We start from the raw sequence: 25,393 nt of genomic DNA on the forward strand, positions 1-25,393 counted from the left end.
ACTACGTATATCTTTCAATCTTTTACCGTAAGTATTGGGTGAGATATGCCGTTCGGAGCATTTTGAACATTCCATAGACACTTTCAGGGAATGTGACACCACTTGCCATACATCACTTTAAAGGTATAAATATCTCCTTTCAAATGTGTTTATGCTCAAAGTGCTTTCTTGGGGATGAATTTGGCATATCATTAAATCTTCCACAATAAGTCTTATTGGAGGACTCCGTTCGGAACCCTTTAAAATAGCCCACAGACCATATTTCAGGGAAGGCGACACCACTTGTTATGCATCATTTGAAAGGTTATTTATACTGTCTTTGAAATGCATTAAGGCTCAGGTTCCAATTTTTGGGATGAATTAGGTAGATCATGCAATCTTCTACCGTTAGTTTTATGGAGAAAAAGCCGTTCAGAGCATTTTGAACATCCTACAGACACTCTGTCAGGGAACTGACACCACTTTTCATTCATCATCTTGAAGGTATTTACATTTTCTTTCAAATGCATTTACACGGAAATTCCTATCTTGAGGCTGAATAGGGTGTATTATTAAATCTTGTACCTTAATCATTCTTTGAAAAACGTCGTTAGGAGCATTTTGACCAGCCAACAGATCCTCTTCCAGGGAATGTGACACAGCTTGCCATACATCATTTTACAGGTATTTATATTGTCTTTCAGATGCATTGAGGCTCATGTGCCTATCTTGCGGATGAATTAGATATATCATTCAATCTTTCACCTTAAGTCTTCTTGGAGAAAGCCGTTTTGAACACTTTTGACCCTCTTTCAGGGAATGTGACACCATTTGCATTACATCATTTTAGAAGTATTTATATTGTCCTTTAGATGCATTCAGACTATCGTTTATATCTTGGGAATTAATAGGGTAAAGGATTCAATCTTGCTTTTAAGTATTGAGGAAGGAAGGCCGTTCTGAGCACATTGAAAAGTCAATAGATACTTTCTAGGGGAATGTGACACCACTTACCATACATCATTTTAAATGTATTTATATATCCTTTCAAATGCATTAAGGCCCAATGTGCGACCTTGGATATGAATATGGTAGATCATTCAGTCTTCTACATTATGTCTTCTTAGAGATTGTCAGTCCTAGCACTTTGGAAGATCCCAAATACCCTGTTTCACGGAATATGACACCATTTACCATACATCACTTTAGAGTTATTTACATTGTCTTTCGATCAAATTTAGGCTCATGTTTTTATCTAGGGGGATAAAATGGGTATTTCATTCAATCTTTCATCTTTAGTCATTTGGAAAACGCTATTTGGAGCGCTATTGAACAGCATACAGACCATCTTTCAGGGACGACACTTGTTATACATCATCTTAAAGGTACCAATACTGTCTTTCAAATGTATTAAGTACAGGTTCCTATACATGGGATGAAAACGTTAGATCTTTCAATATAAACACCTTTAACATGATGTACAGTAAGTGGTGTTGTATTCCCTATCATTAGTGTGTTGTTAATCATGGTCGCTAACAGCATTTTTCTCTTGACACGATACATACAAAATTGTTTACCGGTATTACACCATATCCATACTCAAAGTACGGACTTCGAATTACATGCATTTAAAATGCATTAAAATGTATAATAAATGGTGTCACAATCCCGGACAGTTTGTCTGTAAGCTGTTGAAAATACCCTAACAATAATTTACATCACATGCAAGACCGTATATTTGAAAATACGCCGTTAAATGCCCAATTTCTTTACCCAGAATTCTTACTGTGGGTAGCCATTTTGTTACTGTGTGCCAGCTATGTGTGCACTCTATTGATGCAAGAGCGTATACTTGAAAATTCGCCATTAAATACCCAATTCCTTTTCCCAGAATTCTTACTGTTTGTAGCCATTTTGTTGCTGTGTGCCAGCTGCGTGTGCGCTCTATTGATGCCCACGTGTTGACTGTGTCTAAACTCGTTCTATATTTATCAATGTTTACAAAATAAACCATAGCAACGGTCTATAAAAGTGCATGAGAAAAACTGCGAAAACTAAAATGTTCCCGTAATTCTGGAAACTAGAAACTGATCAACCATTAAGTTTCATGTAAATATATAAAACCGTGACGGAATTTTGCCTTTCGGTGATAAATTATTTTAAAAATCACAAATCACAATGTGTGGGTTAGTCGCTTTAAGGTGCTGGGTCGAAGGTGGCAGTCTTAATAGTTTTAAGAAGGTGTCCCCATCTTTTCTATTCATCAGCGCAAGACAAAATTAAGTTTTTTTAGAAAGAAACCCTTGCACTGTAAGCAGACGTATGTACTTAGAAGGATATCTAAATGTACTACAGCGGAGGTACTCTTTAAGCATACCTAATTGTGTTTGAAATTAATGCCGCCATGTTTGACGTCAAATAAAAAATGTGTGCATGTTATGGTGATACTGTAGTCTCAATTACATATATATTTTTACCTTCTGCGATATAGGTACAACTTTATACTATTATTTTTCAGAAAAAAATGATCCTGAAAACTGAGTTTCATTATTCTTTTGTAAATGGTCTAGAATTGGCCGATACGAGCTGTTCCGTCAAAAGCCAATAATGACATGACTATACTGGTGACCTATATTATGGGCACATATGATTTAATGTTGAAAGAACACAAGAACTCAAATTAGTTCCACAAAGGGTAATCATATGGTACATCCTCAAAAAGATGTTTGCTAAAGTATGTTTACTTTATTTTCACTGATGATGTCATCTGCTTACTTTATTTACTATTGAGGTCCTGGATTTCAGAAAAGCTGCTTTTTAGCTCACTTGAGCACAAAGTGCTTGGGGTGAGCTATTGTGACTGCTCACCGTCCGGCGTCCGGCCGTCCACACTTTCCTTTAAACAACATCTCCTCTAAAACCATTTGGTGGAAGTTAATGAAACTTGGCCTGGATGTTCAATGGGTGGTCCTCTTCTAAAATTGTTCAAATTGTTCTGCTTGGTTGCACATAGGGGCTGCCAGGGCTAAAAATAGAAAAAATCTTTAAACAATATTTCCTCTTAAACCGCTGGTCTGATTTTAAAATAATTTCAAACAAATGGTCCTTGTGTGATCCTCTACCAAGTCAGTAGGTCACATTGAGGATCACTGAAAGTTTGTTTAAAGATGGGCATGCAAAACTATATATGTCATCCAAATTTCAAAGCTGTATCTTAAAAAACAAGAAAGTAGGTCAGTAGGTCACATTCAAGGTCACTGAAAATCAGTTTTAAGATCGGTGTGCAAAACTGTACATGTCATCCAAATTTCAAGGCTGTATCTTAAAAAACAAGAAAGTAGGTCAGTAGGTCACATTCATGGTCACTGAAAATCAGTTTTAAGATCGGTGTGCAAAACTGTACATGTCATCCAAATTTCAAGGCTGTACCTTAAAAAACAAGAAAGTAGGTCAGTAGGTCACATTCATGGTCACTGAAAGTCAGTTTTAAGAACGGTGTGGAAAACTGTACATGTCATCAAAATTTCAAGGCTGTATCTTAAAAAACAAGAAAGTAGGTCAGTAGATCAAGGTTACAGTCAAATGACCCCTAGTTACTTGGGTTCATATGGTAACTATAATTAAACAGTCTAGGAAATATGATCAGATAATTTTTGAAGTATTTTTTCCTATATAACTCATACAAAAACTATGTGATCCTCGGGGCAGGGCCTCTTTTCACCACAGGGGCATAATTTGAACAATCTTGTTAGTTAGAGAGCCACTAGGCAATGTTACATACTGAATATCAAAAGCCTAGGCATTGAACTTTCAGTCCAGAAGATTTTTAAAGTTTTTTCCTATATAAGTCTATGTAAAACTTGGGACCCCCTGGGTGGGGCCTCTTTTCACCCCAGGGTCATAATGTCATGGGTCAAATGATTCTAAAGTTATTGGTTGGAAACTGTTTTCAAAGTTCTGGTTCCTGTGACCTTAACTTTTGATCAAGTGATTCAAAAATCAATAGTGATCATCTACTCTACATGTCCAATGATTATTATCATCCTATGAAGTTTCAACATTCTGGGTCAAGTGGTTTTCAAGTTATTGATCAGAAACGGGTTTCCATGTTTAGGCCCCTGTGACCTTGACAGGTGATTTTTTAAATTTTTTCAAATGAGATCTCATCTTGGTAAAAGCAGGCTATGAATATAATTATACATAATTTACATAGATAAAAGACACTTCAGAATAGTTCTTAAACTAAAAGCACAGGAGTCTGAAATTCTATCAATTAGACCATAGAAGTCTATCTTTACAAAAAATACCCCCTATATGTTTATTTTATATATATAGGGGGTATTTTTTGTAAAGATAGACTTCTATGGTCTTATTGATAGAATTTCAGACTCCTGTGCTAAAAGCAACCATAAAAGAATATTTACAATGAAATTAAATGTTTCATTCAATTTTAAAACAACCAAAACAACTACTACTGTCTCCAATATCAGCATACATCATGATCTTCAGGTTGCATTCAGTCATTTTTCAGCTGTAGATTAATGTAATATGCCTCATAATCATGACAACATGCATGTTTTAGTGTTGTTATATTTTCTGGTCCTTTGGGATCATGGAGTCATAGAGTTCCGCATAAGCCGGTGCTAGAGGGCGCAAGAGGTGTTGCACATTTCATTACCTCTCGTGAACAGACTCAATCAAACCGAATTCTTCTTGGTTGCATTCTATGCTTCCAAAGGATCTTTTTACGGTTTTTATTGTTAAAAATGCAAATATTGAAAATTAATATTTTTCAAACTTAGTTTGAATTGCCTCAAATTATTTCATTGCAGTCTTCCGAATCCCGCTATTGTATAATTATCTGAGAAGAAATCGTACGCCAGTACGTGAATATTTGGGGATGAAAACACCGCGAATCTACCGGCGATTAAAAGGCGAACTTGTTAAAAATAATGTTTCTTTCGAATTAATTATACCCTTTAATGATATGTCAATCACAAACACCAGCTAGAATGTAAAATTAAATCAAATTGAAGTGCATATGTTCGTATTTTCGGGAAACAGGTACAATTTTTTCGCCCTCTCCGTTATGGCTGCAATTATTTTCCTAAGTCGTGCAAATAAAAATTATTTACGTAAATATTATGAAAGGATCGTATCTTTCTCTATGAAAAATAAATAAGATAACACCTCTTCTGTTGATTTCATGCAATATATCTTTCCATAAACCCATTTCTATGCTACAAACTTCAACGGATACACGGGTGCAATTTTATCATTCAGTATCATATCGAAATAGAACGCACGCCGTGATAGTTAGATGTTTTCTGATCATGTGACCAAAACAAGCTCTTTGGTGTTGTTATAATAATAAAATTTCGATTAACTTTTCTAGCAGGAACTGAGTTTTAATTTAAAATGTTTACAAAAGAAGCAACTTGGTTTTAATACCGATTATAGATCTACGCGGATGGTGCTGAAGTACTGTACTATTTTTATAGGTTATTTATAGTTTATTTTGGTCACGTGATGAAGAATTGTTTTGGTCATGTGATCAAAGCAAGCATGCTCATTTTCATACGCTTTGTTTTTGTTATAAAATATAGATTACGACAAATATGTACTTAAGCAATGCATTTTTTGATAAAGTTGAATCTCAGAAGCTTTCTGAAAGTTAAACAGACGTGAATTACGTAAAATTTATGGAGGACATGGAACTACTTGTTCGGTTTCGGATAAGCGTATCGTCCATAAATTTGTGGTATGGTAAATCTGTGGGCACGCTTCGCTGCCCAAAAAAATCTTCACGTTTGATATTGTCATATCATATCACATCATTCCCCCAATGTCTTACCCCACCTCTACCCCCTCCCCCACCTCAACACGCACATACACAGTACCTGCTTGTATATATATTTAGTAGAAACCTTTAACTGTTCAAGCAAGCAACTAAACTCAGGTGAATGATATAGGGCCATCATGGCCCTCTTGTTTTATTTTCACTGCTGATGTCTTGGATATTCAACAAAATCTGCTTAGTAATACTTTATTTTTGCCTTTGATGTCATTGCTTACGTTTTTTCATTGTTAACATCTTGGATTCAACAAAATCTGCTTATTTATTCCTGCTTTTGATGACTTAGATTGAACAAGATATGCTTACTTTATTTTCACCCTTGACGTCTTGGATTTGACAAAAGTTGCTGATGCCATTTTCTTGAAAACAACCACTATGATAATAACATTGACCTGCAATAGATAACAAGAGGGTCATGATGACCCTGAATCACTCACCTGAGTAATATGAGCCGCATGTTTAAAATGGCAAACTGATGCTAAAATATTAGAAAGTAGGTCAGAAGGTCATATTCATGGTCAATGAAAGTCAGTTTTAAGATCGGTGTGCAAAACTGTACATGTCATCCAAATTTCAAGGCTGTATCTTAAAAAACAAGAAAGTAGGTCAGTAGGTCAAGGTCACAGTCAGGTGACCCCTAATCTCTTGAGGTCATCAGGTAATTACAATCAAACAGTCTAGGAAATATGATCAGATAATTTTTGAAGTATTTATTCCTATATAACTCATATAACAAGTGACCCCCAGGGCGGGGCCTCTTTTCACCCCACGGGAATAATTTGAACAATCTTGTTAGACATCCACTAAGCAATGCTACATACCAAATATCAAAGGCCTAGGCTTTGAACTTTCAGACAAGAAGATTGTTTTTCCCTATATAAGTCTATGTTAAATTTGGGACCCCCAGGGCAGGGCCTCTTTTCACCCCAGGGTTATAATTTGAACAATTTTGGTAGGGGACCTCAAGGCAATGCTACATACCAAAAAAATATGAAAGGCCTAGGTCTTGTGGTTTTAGACAAGAAGATTTTTAAAGTTTTTTCTTATATAAGTCTATGTAAAACTTGGGAGCCCCGGGCAGGGCCTCTTTTCACCCCAGGGGCATAATTTAAATAATTTGATAGAGGACCATTAGATGATGTCACATGCCAAATATCAAGGCTCTACGCCTTGCGGTTTTGGACAAGAAGATTTTTAAAGTTTTTCCTTTCGGTTGCCATGGCAACCAGAGTTCTGCATGGAATTCAATTCTTTGAATAATTTTGAAAGGGGCCCACCCAAGGATCATTCCTGTGAAGTTTGATGTAATTCTGTCCAGTGGTTTTCAAGAAGAAAGATTTTTTTTAGAAATTGTTGACGCACGACGGACGAGGCATGACGGACATCAAGCGGTCACAATAGCTCACCTTGTCACTTCATGACAGGTGAGCTAAAAAATGTTCATTCACAGAATAATATTCATAAGAACAATTTAAATACCTAGCTGACATTGTAATGCAAAAGCGTATCATAAAGTGTTTAAAAAATAACTCTCTAGTTTCCTCAAATATGCCCTATTTCACTATCAAGCACTGAAATAGTCGAGTGCGCCATTTCCTCTCACAGCTCTTGTTGTTTAATCAAGAATTTTAAAATGCCTTTTATGGTAGGTAGGAAAAACTTTTATGGTATGAACTCAATTAAACAAGAGGCACAAATGGGCATAACTCGTTCACCTGAGGAGGAACTTGACCTTTTGACCTTGGTTCTGACCAAGTTCGGTGAACATTCATTAAGCAGTTCATTAAAAGTTATTTATTTAAGAAATAATTTATAGCAAAAGAGTGTTTTAACACTATTTATGCACGATGGGCGGTTATACGTCGGGTGTAATAATTTCACGAGGGCTGTGCCCTCGTGAAATTATTTGTACGACGTATTACCACCCGTGTGTATAAATAGTGTTAAAACACGGTTTTGCTATTAATTATTTCGATTCTAATATGCCCTTAACTCCCTGAGGCCGATATCATAATATACCTGCTGCGGCGAGATAAGAACTACCACCTGACGTCGAAGAACATTATCTGATCTTATCATAATCACACTCGCACGCAGTCAATTGAAATCATGCATTGAAATATTATTAACATGGGTGTAAATCAAACTATACTTAAAAAATCTTCCAAGTTTTGAACAAATATTTATATATATCCACTTTCATCCGTAACTTATATCCAAATAGACCCTTAAAAGTGTCAAGCAGAACCCTCTGAACAAACTTAAGAGAGGTCTATACAAAGATGTTACATACTAAGTTTGGTGAAGAGCCATTGAGTGGTTCATGAAAAAGAAGTTGTTTAAAGGCTTTACTATTGTTAGCTCTGGTGGCCCCTAAAAGGGGTCAAGTGGAACCCTTTGAACAAACTTGAATATATCCATAGAAGAGGCTATATTGGTGAATATTTATTAAGTGGTTCACAAGAAGTTGTTTAAGGGTTTTGTATTTTTAGCTCCAGCAGCCTATTAAAGGGGTCAAGCATAAGCATTTGAATAAACTTGACAGAGGTCTACACGAGAATTCTTTAGACAGAGTTTGCTGAAGATCCATCAAGTGGTTAATGTGAAAAGTTGTTTAAAGTTTATTCTATTTTTAGCTCTGATGGCTGCTTACAGGGGTCAAACAAACCCTTTGAAAAAAACTAGAGAAAGGTCCATGCAGGGTGCTAGCAACCAAATTTGGTGTAATTCCGACTAGTTGTTCCAGAGAAGATGTTTAAGAAAAATGTTGACGCAGGACTAGGGATCATCCACCTATACTAATAGCTCACCCTGAACAATGTACAGGTGAGCTAAAAGAGCAGGTAAGTTATTACATGTTGCCACTTACAAAAACGACAAATGCAGCTGGACCTATGAAAGACCATATAAGTCCTGAATCTATGTCTAACCAGCAGCTGAAAAGACAATATATTAGCTGAGAATAAAGTTTATATATCATGGTGTCTGACAATAGATTAGCTGAGAATAAAGTTTATATATCATGGTGTCTGACAATATATTAGCTGAGAATAAAGTTTATATATCATGGTGTCTGACAATATATTAGCTGAGAATAAAGTTTATATATCATGGTGTCTGACAATATATTAGCTGAGAATAAAGTTTATATATCATGGAGTCTGACAATATATTAGCTGAAAATAAAGTTTATATATCATGGTGTCTGACAATATATTAGCTGAGAATAAAGTTTATATATCATAGTGTCTGACAAAATACAAGAGGACAAGGAAAATCATATATAAAATGTTTGTGTCAAACATAATGTATAACCAATCAATTTTATTAAGAATAATTCAGATCCTTAAAGATATAGAGTTTAACAGATAATTTGAACTCGACGTTTTCACAACTTGACTTTTCGATGAATGACAAAAAATATTCAACTGTTTCTGAAAAGAATAACATGATGAATCGGCCTAATTTGTTTTACCCATCAGAAAGAAAACCATTCTAATGCCCTGAGATCTAGTTTTAGTATCCCTATTACCAACAATAAACCAGAACAAATAAAATTCTTACATGACTTCAATGAGCTCAAGCACAACTGTCTATATGGAATTTATTGTAATGTTATACATAACAATATACTGCCAAGATACTTAACAGTGCATATGATAAAAATGGAGTTGACAGATTGTGAATACTAATAAAAAAATCTAACAGGTGGAAGATAACATGTGACCTAATTAAAAATTTGTTGTTATTTCTACCTTCAAGTTTGATTTTCTTAGAAAGGCTCTGACAGCTAATAAATTATAACATAAATAATATATATAAATAACTTATACCGTGTTCAGACTACGTTTTTAATCCTACATTAACTTGGGTTTATTTTTTAAACTCGTTTGCGTCCACACTATATGTGGTGTAAAACGTGAATTTTGTAACGGTCAAGTGGTTTCTGTAATGTAGCATTAAAACTACCTCAGGAGGTGGTTTTAATACTACATTAAAAAGTAATGCTACATTATTTTACAAATGTGAACGCAAATGTGGGTTCTAACTGATTTTACAATCCCAAATCCACAGATCTTACCTTTTGGAGGAAGAATACCATGTGTTTCTCTTTTGTATCAAATAATTGAGGCTGTGGCTGGCAAAAGTAATTGGACTGTTGTTGAAACAAAAACATTAAATTGCGATATGGAGTCATGCTGACGCTCAAAATGGACAATAGATGGAATGAACAGAAATTCTTAGATGAACACAGAAGTTTAAATATTGATGACCCCTTCTTGTTTCTGTTAGCCTCAATTCTTTGTAACCTTTTTTACTTATTGCAAGATATTTGTTAACTTGCAACATTGCATGTATATATTTAAACCACATTTCTTTGCCTAGTGTGGACGCAAACTTGATTATATTTTGATGGGTTTTGAATGTCAAATACCAATTATAGCCAATTAGTGCCTAATAAAAATAAAACCGTTCTGCTAGTGTGAACACGGTATTACTGTTGCTTTCTCAATCTGAGTCACATAAGAACACCTGGTACCAATTAGAGCCATTCACAACATTGTAATTAGTCAGAACAGATCCCTTTATTTTGACACACATATTGAGGATTTATGCAATGTGCATATATTTGTAATAAAATTTTAATACCTATTGTGTATTACAATGATGCTAAAATATTCCAACCATGACCAGTCTTTAAAAGTGTCTATATGTACTTTGGCAGCAAAATGTTGCTGTTTTAATATATAGATTATAGATCTAATGAAATTAAGTTTTGCAGTAATGGAACAAAGCAAAGTGAAAGCAATAACCTAATTCAGTAGGTCAGTAAGTGATCTATAACCCATTTATAGTTTATCAAATAAAACTGTAGGTAACCAATTAGCCCGCGGAATGATCTACTTAATGGATTCACTAAATAGGTACAGCATGACCTGTCATAATAAACTAATAGGTGGGTCAAAAATTTGAAAATCTCTTGTTGCTTATTACATACATTTTATTTTCATTATGCCAAAATGTCTGTCTTACCCATCTATACTAGCACTTAATATAGTAAGGGAATGATGCAAAGCTTAAACATACATAAATACATACTCCTGCCTACTTTAACTTGAATGTAAACAAACTACAGTTGAACCTGCCTAAGTGGTCACCTTTATTAAGCAAGTCTGAAGCAGCTAGCATCCCAAATTGACATTTTGTTTTAATTTCCACCTTTATTAAACAGCCACCTGCTTTCAGCAGCCAAATTATGTCAGTCCCTTGATTGGATGCTTCAGGTAGTAACGGAAATTTCCGATCAATTACATATTCTCTTTATGCGATATCCTTTCCACGGCCGTAACGTAATAAAATGTATTAGCATATGATTGCCCTTTCACGCTTCCGTAGAATCAACATTTATTACACGAAATTCATTTTGAAAATATTTCTGAAATGTCTAGGTCTGCAGCTCTCAAATACGGAAATATCTGACATCCGAGGCATATATTGACACTTTTAGACAACATCAAAAAGGACCTTTTGAACGATTTGATGAAGTTCCAAAAATCTCCATATACCCTTGCTCCGTTACGGACCCCTGTCGGATTTGAGTTTATTCCGAATGCAAATATCTTTTCATAGATAAAAAGCTGACATGTTGTGCTATAGCCCAGGTATTTTCAATTTGTTCGAAAGTGCTGAAAAGACTTTTATTAGTGACTCCTCATTAGCAAAAACAATATAAAAAAGAATATAAAAAAGAAGTCCAAGCGCATATATTTTGACGGGGTGACCCCTGCACGTGACCTCTGACTATCGACCAATGGTAATGCGACTTTCGTTTTCAAGTTTAGCCTGTGTACTTTCATTTTCTTTACTTCCAGGAAAGCTGAAGGTCATCTGACGTCATTTTCTGTATTGTAAAAATGATACGTAAGCCTGGCGAGATTGTATAACAAGAGCTGTCCGTAAGACAGCGCGCTCCACTATTCGGCCATTTGACAGTAAAATGAATTTATGTCTCAATAAGAGACCTCTACTTTAAAAGGAAGATACACCAAGATATATTAAGACCCTACTACTCAGAGGGGTTAAAGGTCAAGTATGGAAGGGGTACTGACATTCTTTATTTTGATGGAATTAAATTATATCAGAAAAAAACAGTCCAAGAAACTACATGCACATAAAGTATAAAGACTTTGCTAAACTCAAATTATATTTCTATTTATTTTCTATTTATTTTTATCTTACTTTATTTATTTTATTTATTATTATAGCAGATGATGACGATAAAGATACATTTTAAGTTTCAAGTCATTATCTTATATTGTACTAAAGTTATATCCAGAAAGCGAAGAGTCGCTGACTTCAAATCACTTGCCCCTCACCGCGGTGGGTTCGAGCTTCACTTGGGGCATTGAATTCTTCATGTGAGGAAGCCATCCAGCTGGCTTATGGAAGGCCGGTGGTTTTACCCAGGCGCCCGCTCGTGATGAAATAATGCACGGAGGGGCACCTGGGGTCTTCCTCTACCATCAAAGCTGGAAAGTCGCCATATGACCTATAACTGTGTTGGTGCGACGTTAAACCCAACAAAAAAAAAACAAGAGGGTCATGATGACCCTGGATCGCTCACCTCAGTAATATGAGCTACATGTTTCAAATGTCAAACTGATGATTTTTAGAAATTTTTTGGAAGATTTTCCAATGTACAATCAAATAACCCCTGAGGCAGGGCTAATTTCACCCCGGGGGGTCATGATTTGAACAAAGTTTGTAGAAGTCTACTAGGCAATGTTACATGTCAAATATCTAAGCTCTAGGCCTTCTGGTTTATTTTTAGAAAATTTTGAAGATTTATTCTATGTACAATCAAGTAACCCCATGGGGCGGGGTCAATTTGACCCCTGGGTGGTCATGATTTGAACAAACTTTGTAGAGGTCCTCTAGGCAATGTTACATGTAAAATATCTAAGACCTAGGCCTTCTGGTTTATTTTTAGAAAATTTTTGAAGATTTTCCTATGTAAAATCAAGTGACCCCTCGGGCGGGGTCAATTTTGACCCCGGGGGTCATGATTTGAATAAATTTTGTAGACGTCCACTAGGCAATGCTATATGTCAACTATCTAAGCTCTAGGCCTTCTGGTTTATTTTTAGAAAATTTTGAAGATTTTTCTATGTACAATCAAGTAACCCCATGGGGCGGGGTCAATTTGATCCCAGGGGTCATGATTTGAACAAATTTTGTAGGCAATGCTACATGTCAAATATCTAAGATCTAGGCCTTCTGGTTTATTTTTAGAAATTTTTTGAAGATTTTCCTATGTAAAATCAAGTGACCCCCGGGGCGGGGTCAATTTTGACCCCAGGGGTCATGATTTGAACAAATTTTGTAGAGGTCCACTAGGCAATGCTACATGCGAAATATCTAAGCTCTAGGCCTTCTGGTTTATTTTTAGAAATTTTTTGAAGATTTTCCTAAGTAAAATCAAGTGACGCCTGGGGCGGGGTCAATTTTGACCCCGGGGGTCATGATTTGAATAAATTTTGTAGAGGTCCACTAGGCAATGCTACATGTGAAATATCTAAGCTCTAGGCTTCTGGTTTATTTTTAGAAATTTTTTGAAGATTTTTCTATGTAAAATCAAGTGACCCCTGGAGCGGGGTCAATTTTGATCCCGGGGTCATGATTTGAACAACTTTAGTAGAGGTCCACTAGGCAATGCTACATGTGAAATATCTAAGCTCTAGGCTTCTGGTTTATTTTTAGAAATTTTTTGAAGATTTTTCTATGTAAAATCAAGTGACCCCTGGAGCGGGGTCAATTTTGATCCCGAGGTCATGATTTGAACAACTTAAGTAGAGGTCCACTAGGCAATGCTACATGTCAAATATCTAAGCTCTAGGGCTTCTGGTTTTTGAGAAGATTTTTGAAAAATTTCCTATGTAAAATCAAGTGACCCCGGGGGCGGGGTCAATTTTGACCCGGGGGGTCATGATTTGAACAAACTTGATAGAGGTCCACTAGGCAATGCTTCACACCAAATATCTAAGCTCTAGGGCTTCTGGTTTTTGAGAAGAAGATTTTTAAAGTTTTTCCTTTCGGTTGCCATGGCAACCAGAGTTCTGATGGAATTCAATTTTTTGAACAATTTTTGTAGAGCTTCACCCAAGGAACATTCCTGTGAAGTTTGGATGAAATTGGCCTAGCAGATTATGAGGAGATGTCGTTTAAAGTAAAAGTATACGGACGCCGGATGGTGAGTGATCAGAATTGCTCACCCTGAGCCTAAATTTGGCTCTGGTGAGCTAAAAAAAAAAAAAAAAGAAAGCGAAGATTGCCAAAAAAAATTAAGTATGAAAGGGGCATAATTCTGTCAAAATACAATTAGACTTATGGGGATTGTAACCACACATGCAGATGATGATTATAAAGAAATATTTTTAATTTCAAGTCATTATCTTTTAAAGTACTAAAGATATGTCTATAAACGAAGCTTTCGTAAAAAATTAACATGAAAATAATTCCAAGTATAACAACTTGGTGACCTTGACCTTTGGTATAATGGGCCCAGTCCCTGCACATACTTTGTTTGTATGCTGGACAATGTTTATGTGAAGTTACAATAAGATATAAGCAAAAAATAGTAACAAAGATATGACGGAAAAAACAAAGGTTGCCGAAAAACTTTAACCTTAAAAATAACCTAAGTATAACACCTTGGTGACCTTGACCTTGGATATAAAAGGCCCAGCCCCTGCACACACTTTGTTTGGATGCTGGACAATGTTTATGTGAAATTACAGTAAGATATAAGCAATAGTAACAAAGATATGACAGAAAAAACAAAGGTTCCCGAAAAACTTTAACCTTAAAAATAACCTAAGTATAACACCTTGGTGACCTTGACCTTGGGTATAATGGGCCCAGCCACTGCACATACATTGTTTGCATGCTGAACAATGTTAATGTGAAGTTACAGTAAGATATAAGCAATAGTAACAAAGAAAAACAAAGGTTGCCGAAAAACTTTAACCAAGAAAGCTCACGCTGACGCAGACACCGACGCCGGGGCGAGTAGAATAGCACCCCTATTCTTCGAATAGTGGAGCTAAAAATGTGCTGGCTGTCGAAAGGATATAGACATTCTCCAGTATGAACGGAAAGTCAGGTGCTCGTATAAGCAACCTTATCATCAGCAGAATGCCAAAATGCCACATAAGAATACATAATCACATGAAAACAAGTGAATGAAGTATTGCCATGCAATACAAAGTCCCCTACTGGAAGGCACCTAATTTTCTCTACTGCAGTATAACATAATGAACTGATATTTGTCAATGATGTATAAACAATATTGTACTATCTATACAATATACTATAACAAAGCACTTGGATTAAAATTTGCATATATAAAAACGTACAGTTGTTTTCATTTGGAATTTTTTTGGCCGATTATACAAAAAGTTATCATAAAAGTTATTTATAGTAACAACAAAGTGAATTTAATCCTAAAAAAAAAAAAAAAAAAAAAAAAAAAAAAAAAAAAATCTATAAAATGTAAGTCCACAAGAAAATCTTTACCAGGTAGAGATAGATCAAAATACACCTAAATATTGGATGTAACATGCATGTTGTACCACAGAAAAGTGGTCTCGATTTTTCCCTACGGCCAGTAATAAAAAAGTTACAATGTAATCTATTTATAGTAACAACAAAGGGACGTAATTCTAAAAAAGTGTGCCTCATGGTGGTGAACATTTGTGCCAAGTTACATCAAAATCTCTCCATGCATGAAGAGGAAATGCTCCGGACAAAGTCATTCTTGAATTTGACCTTTGACCTCTAAGTATGACCTTGACCTTAGACCTAGCGACCTGGTTCTGGCGCAAGACAATTTGTCTTATGGTGGTGAACATTTGTGCCAAGTTACCTTAAAATCCCTCCATGCATAAAGAAGAAATGCTCCAGACAAAGTCCTTCTTGAATTAGACCTTTGACCTCTAAGTATGACCTTGACCTTTAAGCAAGGGCTCCGGGATTTGCGCATGACACGTTGTCTCATCATGGAGAACATCTGTGCCAAGTAATATTGAAATCCCTTAATGAATGACAGAGTTATGGACCGGACACGAAACAGACCCTGTTCATGCCATGTTAACATTTGACTACTAAGTGTGACCTTGACCTTTGAGCTAGGGGTCTGAAAGTTGTGCACGACACATCGTCTTATTATGACATATAATTTTGCCAATTGATATTAAAATCCCTTCATGGATGAGAGAGTTATGGACCGGACAGGAAAAAAGCCCTGTTGACCTTTGACCTCTAACTGTGACCTTGACCTTTGAGATAGGGGTGCAGATTTTGCGCATGACACGTCGTCACATCATGGGGAACATTTGTGTCAAGTAATATTAAAATCCCTTCATGGATGAAACAGTTATGGACCGGACACGAAACAGACCCTGTTCATGCCATGTTAACATTTGACTACTAAGTGTGACCTTGACCTTTGAGCTAGGGGTCTGAAAGTTGTGCAAGACACATCGTCTTATTATGAGGTACAATTGTGCCAAGTGATATTAAAATCCCTTCATGGATGGGAGAGTTATGGACCGGACAGGAAAAAAGCCCTGTTGACCTTTGACCTCCAATTGTGACCTTGACCTTTAAGCTAGGGGTCCGGGTTTTGCACATGACACGTCGTCTCATCATGGGGAACATTTGTGCCAAGTAATAATAAAATCCCTTCATGGATAAAAGAGTTATGGACCGGACACGAAATTGCGGACGGACGGAATGACGGAATGACAGAATGACGGAATGACAGAATGACGGAATGACGGAAAGACGAAATGACGGAATGACGGAAAAGTGCATTCCTATAGTCCCCGAAACTGGTTTTCAACCAGTAGGGGACTAATTACAGATTGTACACTACCTTGATACAGCTTTAACTGTATTTCAAACACTTACAAGCTGTCATTTCCATAGCCTTCAGTTTTTGTCACGCCTAACGAAACCCCAACAATGACAATTGGTGCCACTGAAAAAAAAAATCCATTTAGAACTTCTAATAAGTGTATTTTTACACAACATCAGCTATATACCTTTTAACATAACATGACATACTGACTTCAAGCAAATGACATGAAAAATATTACCCAGATTTTCTCCAAGTTTTGGGCCACAAAAAAAAGGTTTTTACATGTCCCAAGATTTAATAAAAAAAATATTTATAGAAAAAATGTGCCAAACTTTAGGGACATCAATTTTACATAGGATGATAAGAAAGACAGAAAAAAAGAGACTACTTTTAAAAAACTGCATGCCCCCACCCCCATATTGCTTCATTTGAATGGAAGTGGTAACTGATATGTATCATCTGGGTAAATGTTTGGTCAAATCCATTCATGAACAACAAAGCTACAGACCAGCTACTAAGTTTGGATGGACATTCAATAACAGTAAATAATTTAAAAAGTATGATGGGTAAATTATGGTAAATGTACATTGCACTTCCTCTAAATGTCCTCTATCGCTGTGTGCAATTTGCATACATTAAATTTTAATAAAAGGAGATGATTAAAGGTAGATTTATGGTTCTAGCATGTGATGACACAGTCATGTCATATCATACTGATCTTTTTTGCCAAGTCTTTTTGAAATCCATCCATGAATGACAAAGTTACATCCCAGACATGAAATCGGGACGAACATACGGACGCTGCAATTACCATATGCCCGAGAGAGGGGTAGGGGCATAAAAACACACAAGCTATTATACCTGCATATCATGTTAGTGCTAGTAAAACTTTAAATTTTTACACTGTGCTTAAATGTTACACCAACTGCAGAGAGATCAAAAAATAATGTAGCACCTTCAATTGAAAGTCAAAGATGAAAGCGGAACACTGTCGGTGTGTCTTCCTTTGTTAATGGGATTTTAATTTCACCAAAATAGGAAATATTATGAATCCAGAAATTATGAAAGTCTTTCACTAGTTTGAGTCATTGGATAAAAAACAAATTCTATCTTCCACCTAACTCCTTATAGGGATCACACAGAGATGACGTAGCTCATGTTTCTGTGAAATTCAGAACGAGGCTAGTTTTTGTGGAATTCTACAGAGTTTTTTCTTACAGATTTAATTTCAAGAAATTTGTCTTTCAATTACAAATATCATCAAATAATACAGACTGTCGACGTAAGGAATATTTCTTCTTTACAACTGGATAATTTCTATCATGTAAAGGGTAAGATGCAATCGATTTATATGGATTTTCAAATTATATTGGAAAATTCGATTCCGACCATACGGTCATTTCTTTGTTCTGCATGGTTGAACGATTCTAAGAAGTCTGAATGACTCTCAAGGAATGAACTTCCTGTGATACTTGATCATTTATTTGCAATAATTTGTTATCTGAACGATAACGACTATCCTGAATGTTTTGTTTGTTTGTTTTGGGTTTAACGCCGTTTTTCAACAGTATTTCAGTCATGTAACGGCGGGCAGTTAACCTAACCAGTGTTCCTGGATTCTGTACAAGTACAAACCTGTGCTCCGCAAGTAACTGCCAACTTCCCCACATGAATTATCAGAGGTGGAGGACGAATGATTTCAGACACAATGTCTTTTATCAAATCGTCACGGAGAACATACGCCCCACCCCGGGATCGAACTCGCGACCCCGCGATCCTTAGACCAACGCTCTCCCTACTGAGCTAAGTGAATGGATTCTGAGATCGATAGATCGAGCAAGTTAAATAATTCTTTGCGGTTCTGATGGAACAATGGCGAATCTCCGGGTCAGATATTATGGCCGGATTCTTAAAATGACCAAGGGTCCTTTTTTAGATCTCGTCTACGATCGAACTGTAATAAATGGACTTTATTTAGATTTCCCATTGGTTTGTGAATATTGTCTAAGATCTGGCCATTTATTTAAAATTTTAGGAATCTACGATCGGAGGGAGGTTTCTGGAATGGCGAGCGGGTCAGCCAGCGACCTGATGGAACAGCGCACTGCGCTGGGTGGAAGTCGTGACACTGCTCATGCGCAAACGGATGAAAACAAAATGGATCGATTTATAAAACGGGGCGAGGAGACTCTGGACACGTTTGTCTCGTCAATACGAGCATTTGAGGGACAAATGCTCAAAATTAAAGATCTTTCGACATCAGTTGACCAAATTCAGTCAAACTAAAACAAAAGAACGCTACGAGAGAAGATTCGGTGCCAAACAAAGGGGCCCTGAACGGACGTCCATCTGGTTTCGGATGAATCTGATTCGGGTACGGATGATGTGCATCAGCTGATGCAAGGTGGCAGGCAGAAGTTGTGTTCGGATGTTGATGTAAAGGATGCTTTAGTGGATGATTTAGACGATTTCTTTGTTGAAGAAACAGAAACGTCAGGTGACATCAATCAACAAGTGGCTGCAACTCTAAACAAAAACCTTAGAAAACAGAAAACAGATCATAAGAAAATGAAAGAATTGAATGAGGCTACAAGACCCAACAATGTGGAATGCCTGCAAGTCTGAAAAGTTGATCGGTTTTTATGGAACCAATTGAAAAACCAAATAAAGACGACAGATGTATCAAAACAATACATGATTGATAATCTTAACAAAATTGCATGTCCTTTAATTGCTGCTATGGACCACTGCTAACATAATGATAAGCCGGACGCTACAATTTTAAAGGAATGCATTGGGGATGCATTTAAGGTAGTATGCGGCTCCATCAACATCCAAAGATGGGAACAGATCAAGAAAGAATTGGACCCAATGTTTAAAAGTTTGTGCACAGCAGAGACACCAATGTCTGCCACAGGACTTTTTGGGGATAATTTGCAGAAACAGTGTAAACAGCTTGATATGTCCCGACAAATCAAAATGACAAATAAGATGGATTTTTCAGGACAAGGGAGGGGGAACAGCAAATCCAGTCTGTTTGCCCCTCACCAAGCGTATACACAGAGCCATCAAGGTTATCAAACCACAAGCGGGATGGGGAAACATTACTCAGGGAAGAAGAACCTCGGACAGAAATCCAGAAACTTCGGCAGGAATTTGCCAAAGAAAGGTCATGCTCCACTGAAAAAACATTAACTGTAAGTAAACACAAACATTTTCGTCTTGTTAACACTTCTGATAATTTTCTAGCAGGGAAAACAAAAAAATGCTTTGAGGAAAATTACTCAAGATAGATGGATATTGCAAACTATCTGTGGTTATGTGGTTGAACTTGACACCAAACCTTATCAGTTTTTCTGTCCACAACCTTTGAAGTTCAGTGACATTGAAAAAGAGAAAACTGACACGGAAATAAATCGATTTTTGAAATGTCATATAACTGAACCAGTTTTTACTGAAGATAAAGATGAATTTATTTCCAACATTTTTGCTCGTCCAAAGCAGGATGGTAGGGTTCGAATTATTTTGAATCTGAAAAACTGATCACATGGAACACATACATTTCAAAATGGAAACCCTCAAATCTGCTGTCAATCTCATGACGCCAGACTGTTACTTTGGCTTGGCTGATATTGCTGATGCTTATTATTCTATTCCAATCTATACATCGGACAGGAAATATTTTAGATTTTTTCACAATGGACAGAAGTTTCAATTTACTTCTCTTGTGATGGGGGGCTGACTACAGCCCCTAGGGTGTTTACAAAGATTTTAAAACCAGCCTTTGCATCTCTTAGAGCAAAAGGTCACATTAGTACTGTCTATGTTGAGGACTCTGGCCTGCAGTGTGCAAATTACGCGGAATGTCTCATGAACATTCAAGATACGGTTTTATTATTAGATAATCTGGGACTTACAATTAATTTGCAAAAATCTTGTCTTGAACCGTCTCAACAAATAGAATTTGTTGGTTTTAATTTATGTTCTCACACCATGACAGTCAGATTGACTGGAAACAAAATAACAAACATTAAGGATCAATGCTTGAAACTACTTGGTCGGAAGTGGGTAACAATTACTGAATTTGCTCAATTGATTGGCACATTTGTGGCAACTGAACCTGGTGTTGTATACGCCCCTCTGTATTTTAAACTGCTTGAAAAAGCAAAAATTCATAATTTGAAACTAAAACGAGGTAATTACCACGCTTTCATGAAAATGTCTACTTCCAATCGAAATGAAATCAATTGGTGGGTTGATAACCTTCAACATGGGAATCCATCGATTACGATTCATTGTGACGCAAGCTTGCTAGTAGTGATGTTCCGATTGTCGATCATTTAATAAGCCAAAGTCGCCGACATCGATTATGAACTTGGATAATCGATTATTTGACACTATTGCTAGTTTTAAGCCTATTCGGGAGTTACGCGTCTTTTTGGTGGTATTTCCTCTTTAGGTTCATTTCTTTTCCACTCTTCAAAACGGAGGCAAACCATACTGCATTCGATCAAAATAATAATGCAATCAAAACTATATTCGGAAATTTCCCCTACCCAGGGAAGTCTTTACCACCAGTGTGAAGTAGTTTGGATTCAACAAGATTTGTGAAGGTGCAGCAGTGAAAGAAAATTTTAAAAATGGGGATTGTCGTTTGCCGATTATGCCCTAAAGACCGCAAATAACGGTACCCATCCCACGTTCGTAATGTAGGTTGATTTACTTCACAGTTCCAATCAGCATTGTGCTTCTAGATATTTTTAATATGCAGCTGTATAGATGTGTGATTTTATAAACAAGAAATAGTTATAAATAGAAAATTAGAAATAAAAAATTGGAGGGCACTGAAGTTTGAACCAATAATAAAATGTACAAATAGGGACAAAAATAGCATTTTTTATTGAGGTGTGTTAGGTCTGACAGCATGGTCAGTTTCTCAGGGAGTCCTGATAGTCACACAGACGTTTCGGTGCAAATCATATAAAAATGCCGCATTATGCCTCAATAAATAAAAACTACTTTTTAATTAGCCACATTGATATGTGCATACAAGGGCTAAAAGTTCACACACACATTATATCACTCCTGCTAAATATATGTTAATACAGTTAGTCAAGTGAGGTAATGGTTAATACGTTACAGAAGGTTCAGTGTTAAAGTCCGATTATTTTCCGATTAATCGCTCGGAAGGCCTTCCGATTATATCCGATTAATCGATTATCATAATGCTGTCCGATTATCATCACTACTTGCTAGGATATGGAGCATGCATCAAAGAACAGAACATGCAGACGAGTGGTATCTGGTCAATACAAGAACAGAACTTGCATATTAATGTTCTTGATTAAAAGCTTGTTAATTAGCTCTACTTGCATTATGCTCCGACAAACGTGAAGTGCATATCCGAATATATACAGACAATATAACATGCTGTGCATATATCAACAAATATGGTGGTAAAAGCGCAAATTTAAATCAACTCGCGAGGGAAATAATATTTTGGTGCATTGAACGTGAAATACATTTAAGTGCAGCACATGTACCTGGGGTGGAAAACATTGAAGCAGACATGTTATCTAGAAAATTCAATGAAGATTAAGAGTGGTCTTTAGACGATGCTGTGTTTAAAACACTTGTTTCAAAGTTTGGAGCTTTAGACATTGATATGTTTGCATCTAGGCTTAACAACAAACTAGAATGCTATGTAACCCGGTTACCAGAACCCTTTGCATGGGCCATAGATGCATTTTCACTTGATTGGGGAAATAACTTTCTATACATGTTTCCACCTTTCAGCTTGATTGGTCGAGTTCTCCAGAAGATCTTCCAGGACAGAGCAGAAGTTGTACTCATAGCACCAATTTTGACGACACAGGGCTGGTGGGCCCTCTTGCTTCACTTGCTAAGTCAGCAGAGCTACTTGCTTCCGTCGTCACAGAAGATACTAGCACTCCCGCATAGGCCGAATCGGAAACACCCCCTAAAGAAAATGGATTTGGGTGCTTTCTGGTTATCAGGGAAGCCCTCCGTGAACAAGGCCTATCGGAGCAAGCTGCTGGAATTATTATTGACAGCTGGAGAACGTCTACACAGAGACAGTATGCCACATTCATCAAACGGTGGATACAATTTTGTCACAGAAAATCGGTGGATCACTTATTAAATTGAAACAGTCCAGACCTACTTTTTCACTTGGACCCTATAACGCTAACGGCATACCCAAAAAATTCTAAACTTTGTATTGTCTCTGTGTTAGGACAAAGGTATTATGATAAGCCGTTACAAAGACAGTTCAATCTGTTACCCAGAAGTAATTACGTCACTGTATATAACTTGAATAAATAGATATTGAAAATTTATTCTATTTGTTGAACAAACAATCCACTCTGAAATCTCTGTGTGATCCCTATAAGGAGTTAGGTGGAAGATAGAATTGATAGATTAAACAAGACTTACCTGTAAGTTGAAGTTTGATCGAGATTCTATCTTCCACCAACTCCTTAAGGGATCATACACCCTCCCAGCCCACCCAGTTGGGCTTGATATTTTATTTTTACTATACTTGTCAACATGGAACTTTGTTCCTGTTTGACTGCGTGTCTCTGAAGCCTGAATTTCACGGAAACATGAGCTACGTCATCTCTGTATGATCCCTTAAGGAGTTGGTGGAAGATGGAATCTCAATCAAACTTCAACTTACAGGTAAGTCTCGTTTAATCTATCAATTAATTTTCAGGTTAGAAAATTTTGTTTGTTTGAGCAGGTCTTCTGCTATTTATATTTTGACATGCTGATTGTTTCCATGTGACTTGTGTAATGTCTCTGCAAAAATTAATATTTGTTTGTATTATTCTTTGATAAATTACCATTGTTATTAATTTATGATTGTGACGTATACAATTGATCAAATTAAAATTATTGTCTAAAACTACAGCTTTTTTTTAACAAATCCATTATAACAGGAATATAAATACATTTTCCCCTGATTTTTCTCACATTTTTGTTGATAAAGTTATTGCTTTACATACTGATCCGAACAACAGGAATAGAAAAATATCCAAGTAATTTTCTGTCCCAATTAGGTTGAGAAAAGTAAGTATTTTTGCAAATTTTAAGGGTCCTAATACAGTATGTAACTGCAGTTAATGGTAATGTTATGTACTGCTAGTAGATAATAACAAGGTGGTGAATTTAAAGAACAAACAAGATAAAGATAACATATAACATAATCAATCTCTAAGTCATAAAGTCCTACATGTATGTCATGTAGTCCTAAAAGAAACAAATTGTCACTTACACCATGCAACTGGGAGAAACTTTGATATGCGAAACCTGCTACCAAACACATGTACAACACTTAGAAGAATTTCCATTCCAATAACCAACATTAAGAAAAAAACAGTCAAGAACAAGAACTGGATAAGCGCTGCAATGATCACACAGGCTACCTGAAATGACAATGCAGTTTGTTACTGAGCTTAGTATGCTTTTAAGTTTAATTTTCCTCCTAGTTTTTGCAATTTGTTATCAATAAAAAATATCCACATCACTAAAAGCTTTGTTTGTAGGTGTATAAGAAATTTCAGTTGGAAACAAGGAGCTGCGTTCAATAAACGCTTGATGCCCCCGGTGGCATCCTTGTCGATACAAAGCAAGTCCAAAACGAGGTCAAGTTCAAGGTCAAACTGAGGTCAGGTGATGTCTGAAGATGAGGAATGGTCACAGGTTACATCTGCATTAGTATCAAGTCATTCTAGTTAGGGGTATTGATGCTAGACGAAACCGTCCCATTTGGGTAACCTCGTACGAACGGACGGATGAACGGACGGACCGACAGGACAATCACTATATACCTCCCGCATCAGTAGATGCCGGGGCATAAAAAGATTATTATGAAGCTATTACAAATACAACTTGCCACATAACAGACATAATGTAGAATCATTTAAAGGTCATTTCATCTCCAAAATATTGAGCAATTTGGATATTGTGCCCCATCCAACCAGAATATAGATCAGTCTGGGTATTTTTCACCATCCAACTATACAGCAGTTTTGATAATGCACACCATCTAACCAAACTTTACAGCTGTTTGGATATTGCACACCATCCAACCAAACTATACAGCAGTTCTGATATTGCACACCATCTAACCAAACTTAACAGCTGTTTGGATATTGCACACCATCCAACCAAACTTCACAGCTGTTTGGATATTGCACACCATCCAACCAAACTTAACAGCTGTTTGGATATTGCCCACCATCCAACCAAACTATACAGCAGTTTGGATATTGCACACCATCCAACCAAACTTAACAGCAGTTTGGATATTGCACACCATTCAACCAAACTATACAGCAGTTTTGATATTGCACACCATCCAACCAAACTTAACAGTTGTTTGGATATTGCACACCATTCAACCAAACTATACAGCAGTTTTGATATTGCACACCATTCAACCAAACTTCACAGCTGTTTGGACATTGCACACCATCCAACCAAACTTAACAGCTGTTTGGATATTGCCCACCATCCAACCACACTATACAGCAGTTTGGATATTGCACACCATCCAACCAAACTTAACAGCAGTTTGGATATTGCACACCATTCAACCAAACTATACAGCA

The 25,393-nt window shown here is 36.5% G+C and overlaps 1 protein-coding gene across 1 annotated transcript in view; it reads right to left on the reverse strand.

Moving 5' to 3' along the window:
- LOC123546994 (adhesion G protein-coupled receptor L2-like) overlaps positions 1–25,393 on the reverse strand; it is a 448,877-nt gene that overhangs the window by 38,449 nt on the left and 385,035 nt on the right. Inside the window, exons 22-25 of the mRNA XM_053550531.1 lie at positions 24,055–24,205; positions 16,808–16,877; positions 8,706–8,772; positions 6,143–6,228 (exon numbers count right to left, since the gene is read on the reverse strand). Coding sequence (XP_053406506.1) covers positions 6,143–6,228; positions 8,706–8,772; positions 16,808–16,877; positions 24,055–24,205 — 374 coding nt within the window. The remainder of the gene's footprint in view (positions 1–6,142; positions 6,229–8,705; positions 8,773–16,807; positions 16,878–24,054; positions 24,206–25,393) is intronic.

Source organism: Mercenaria mercenaria, chromosome 9 (assembly GCF_021730395.1).
Source record: "Mercenaria mercenaria strain notata chromosome 9, MADL_Memer_1, whole genome shotgun sequence".
NCBI lineage: Eukaryota > Metazoa > Mollusca > Bivalvia > Venerida > Veneridae > Mercenaria > Mercenaria mercenaria.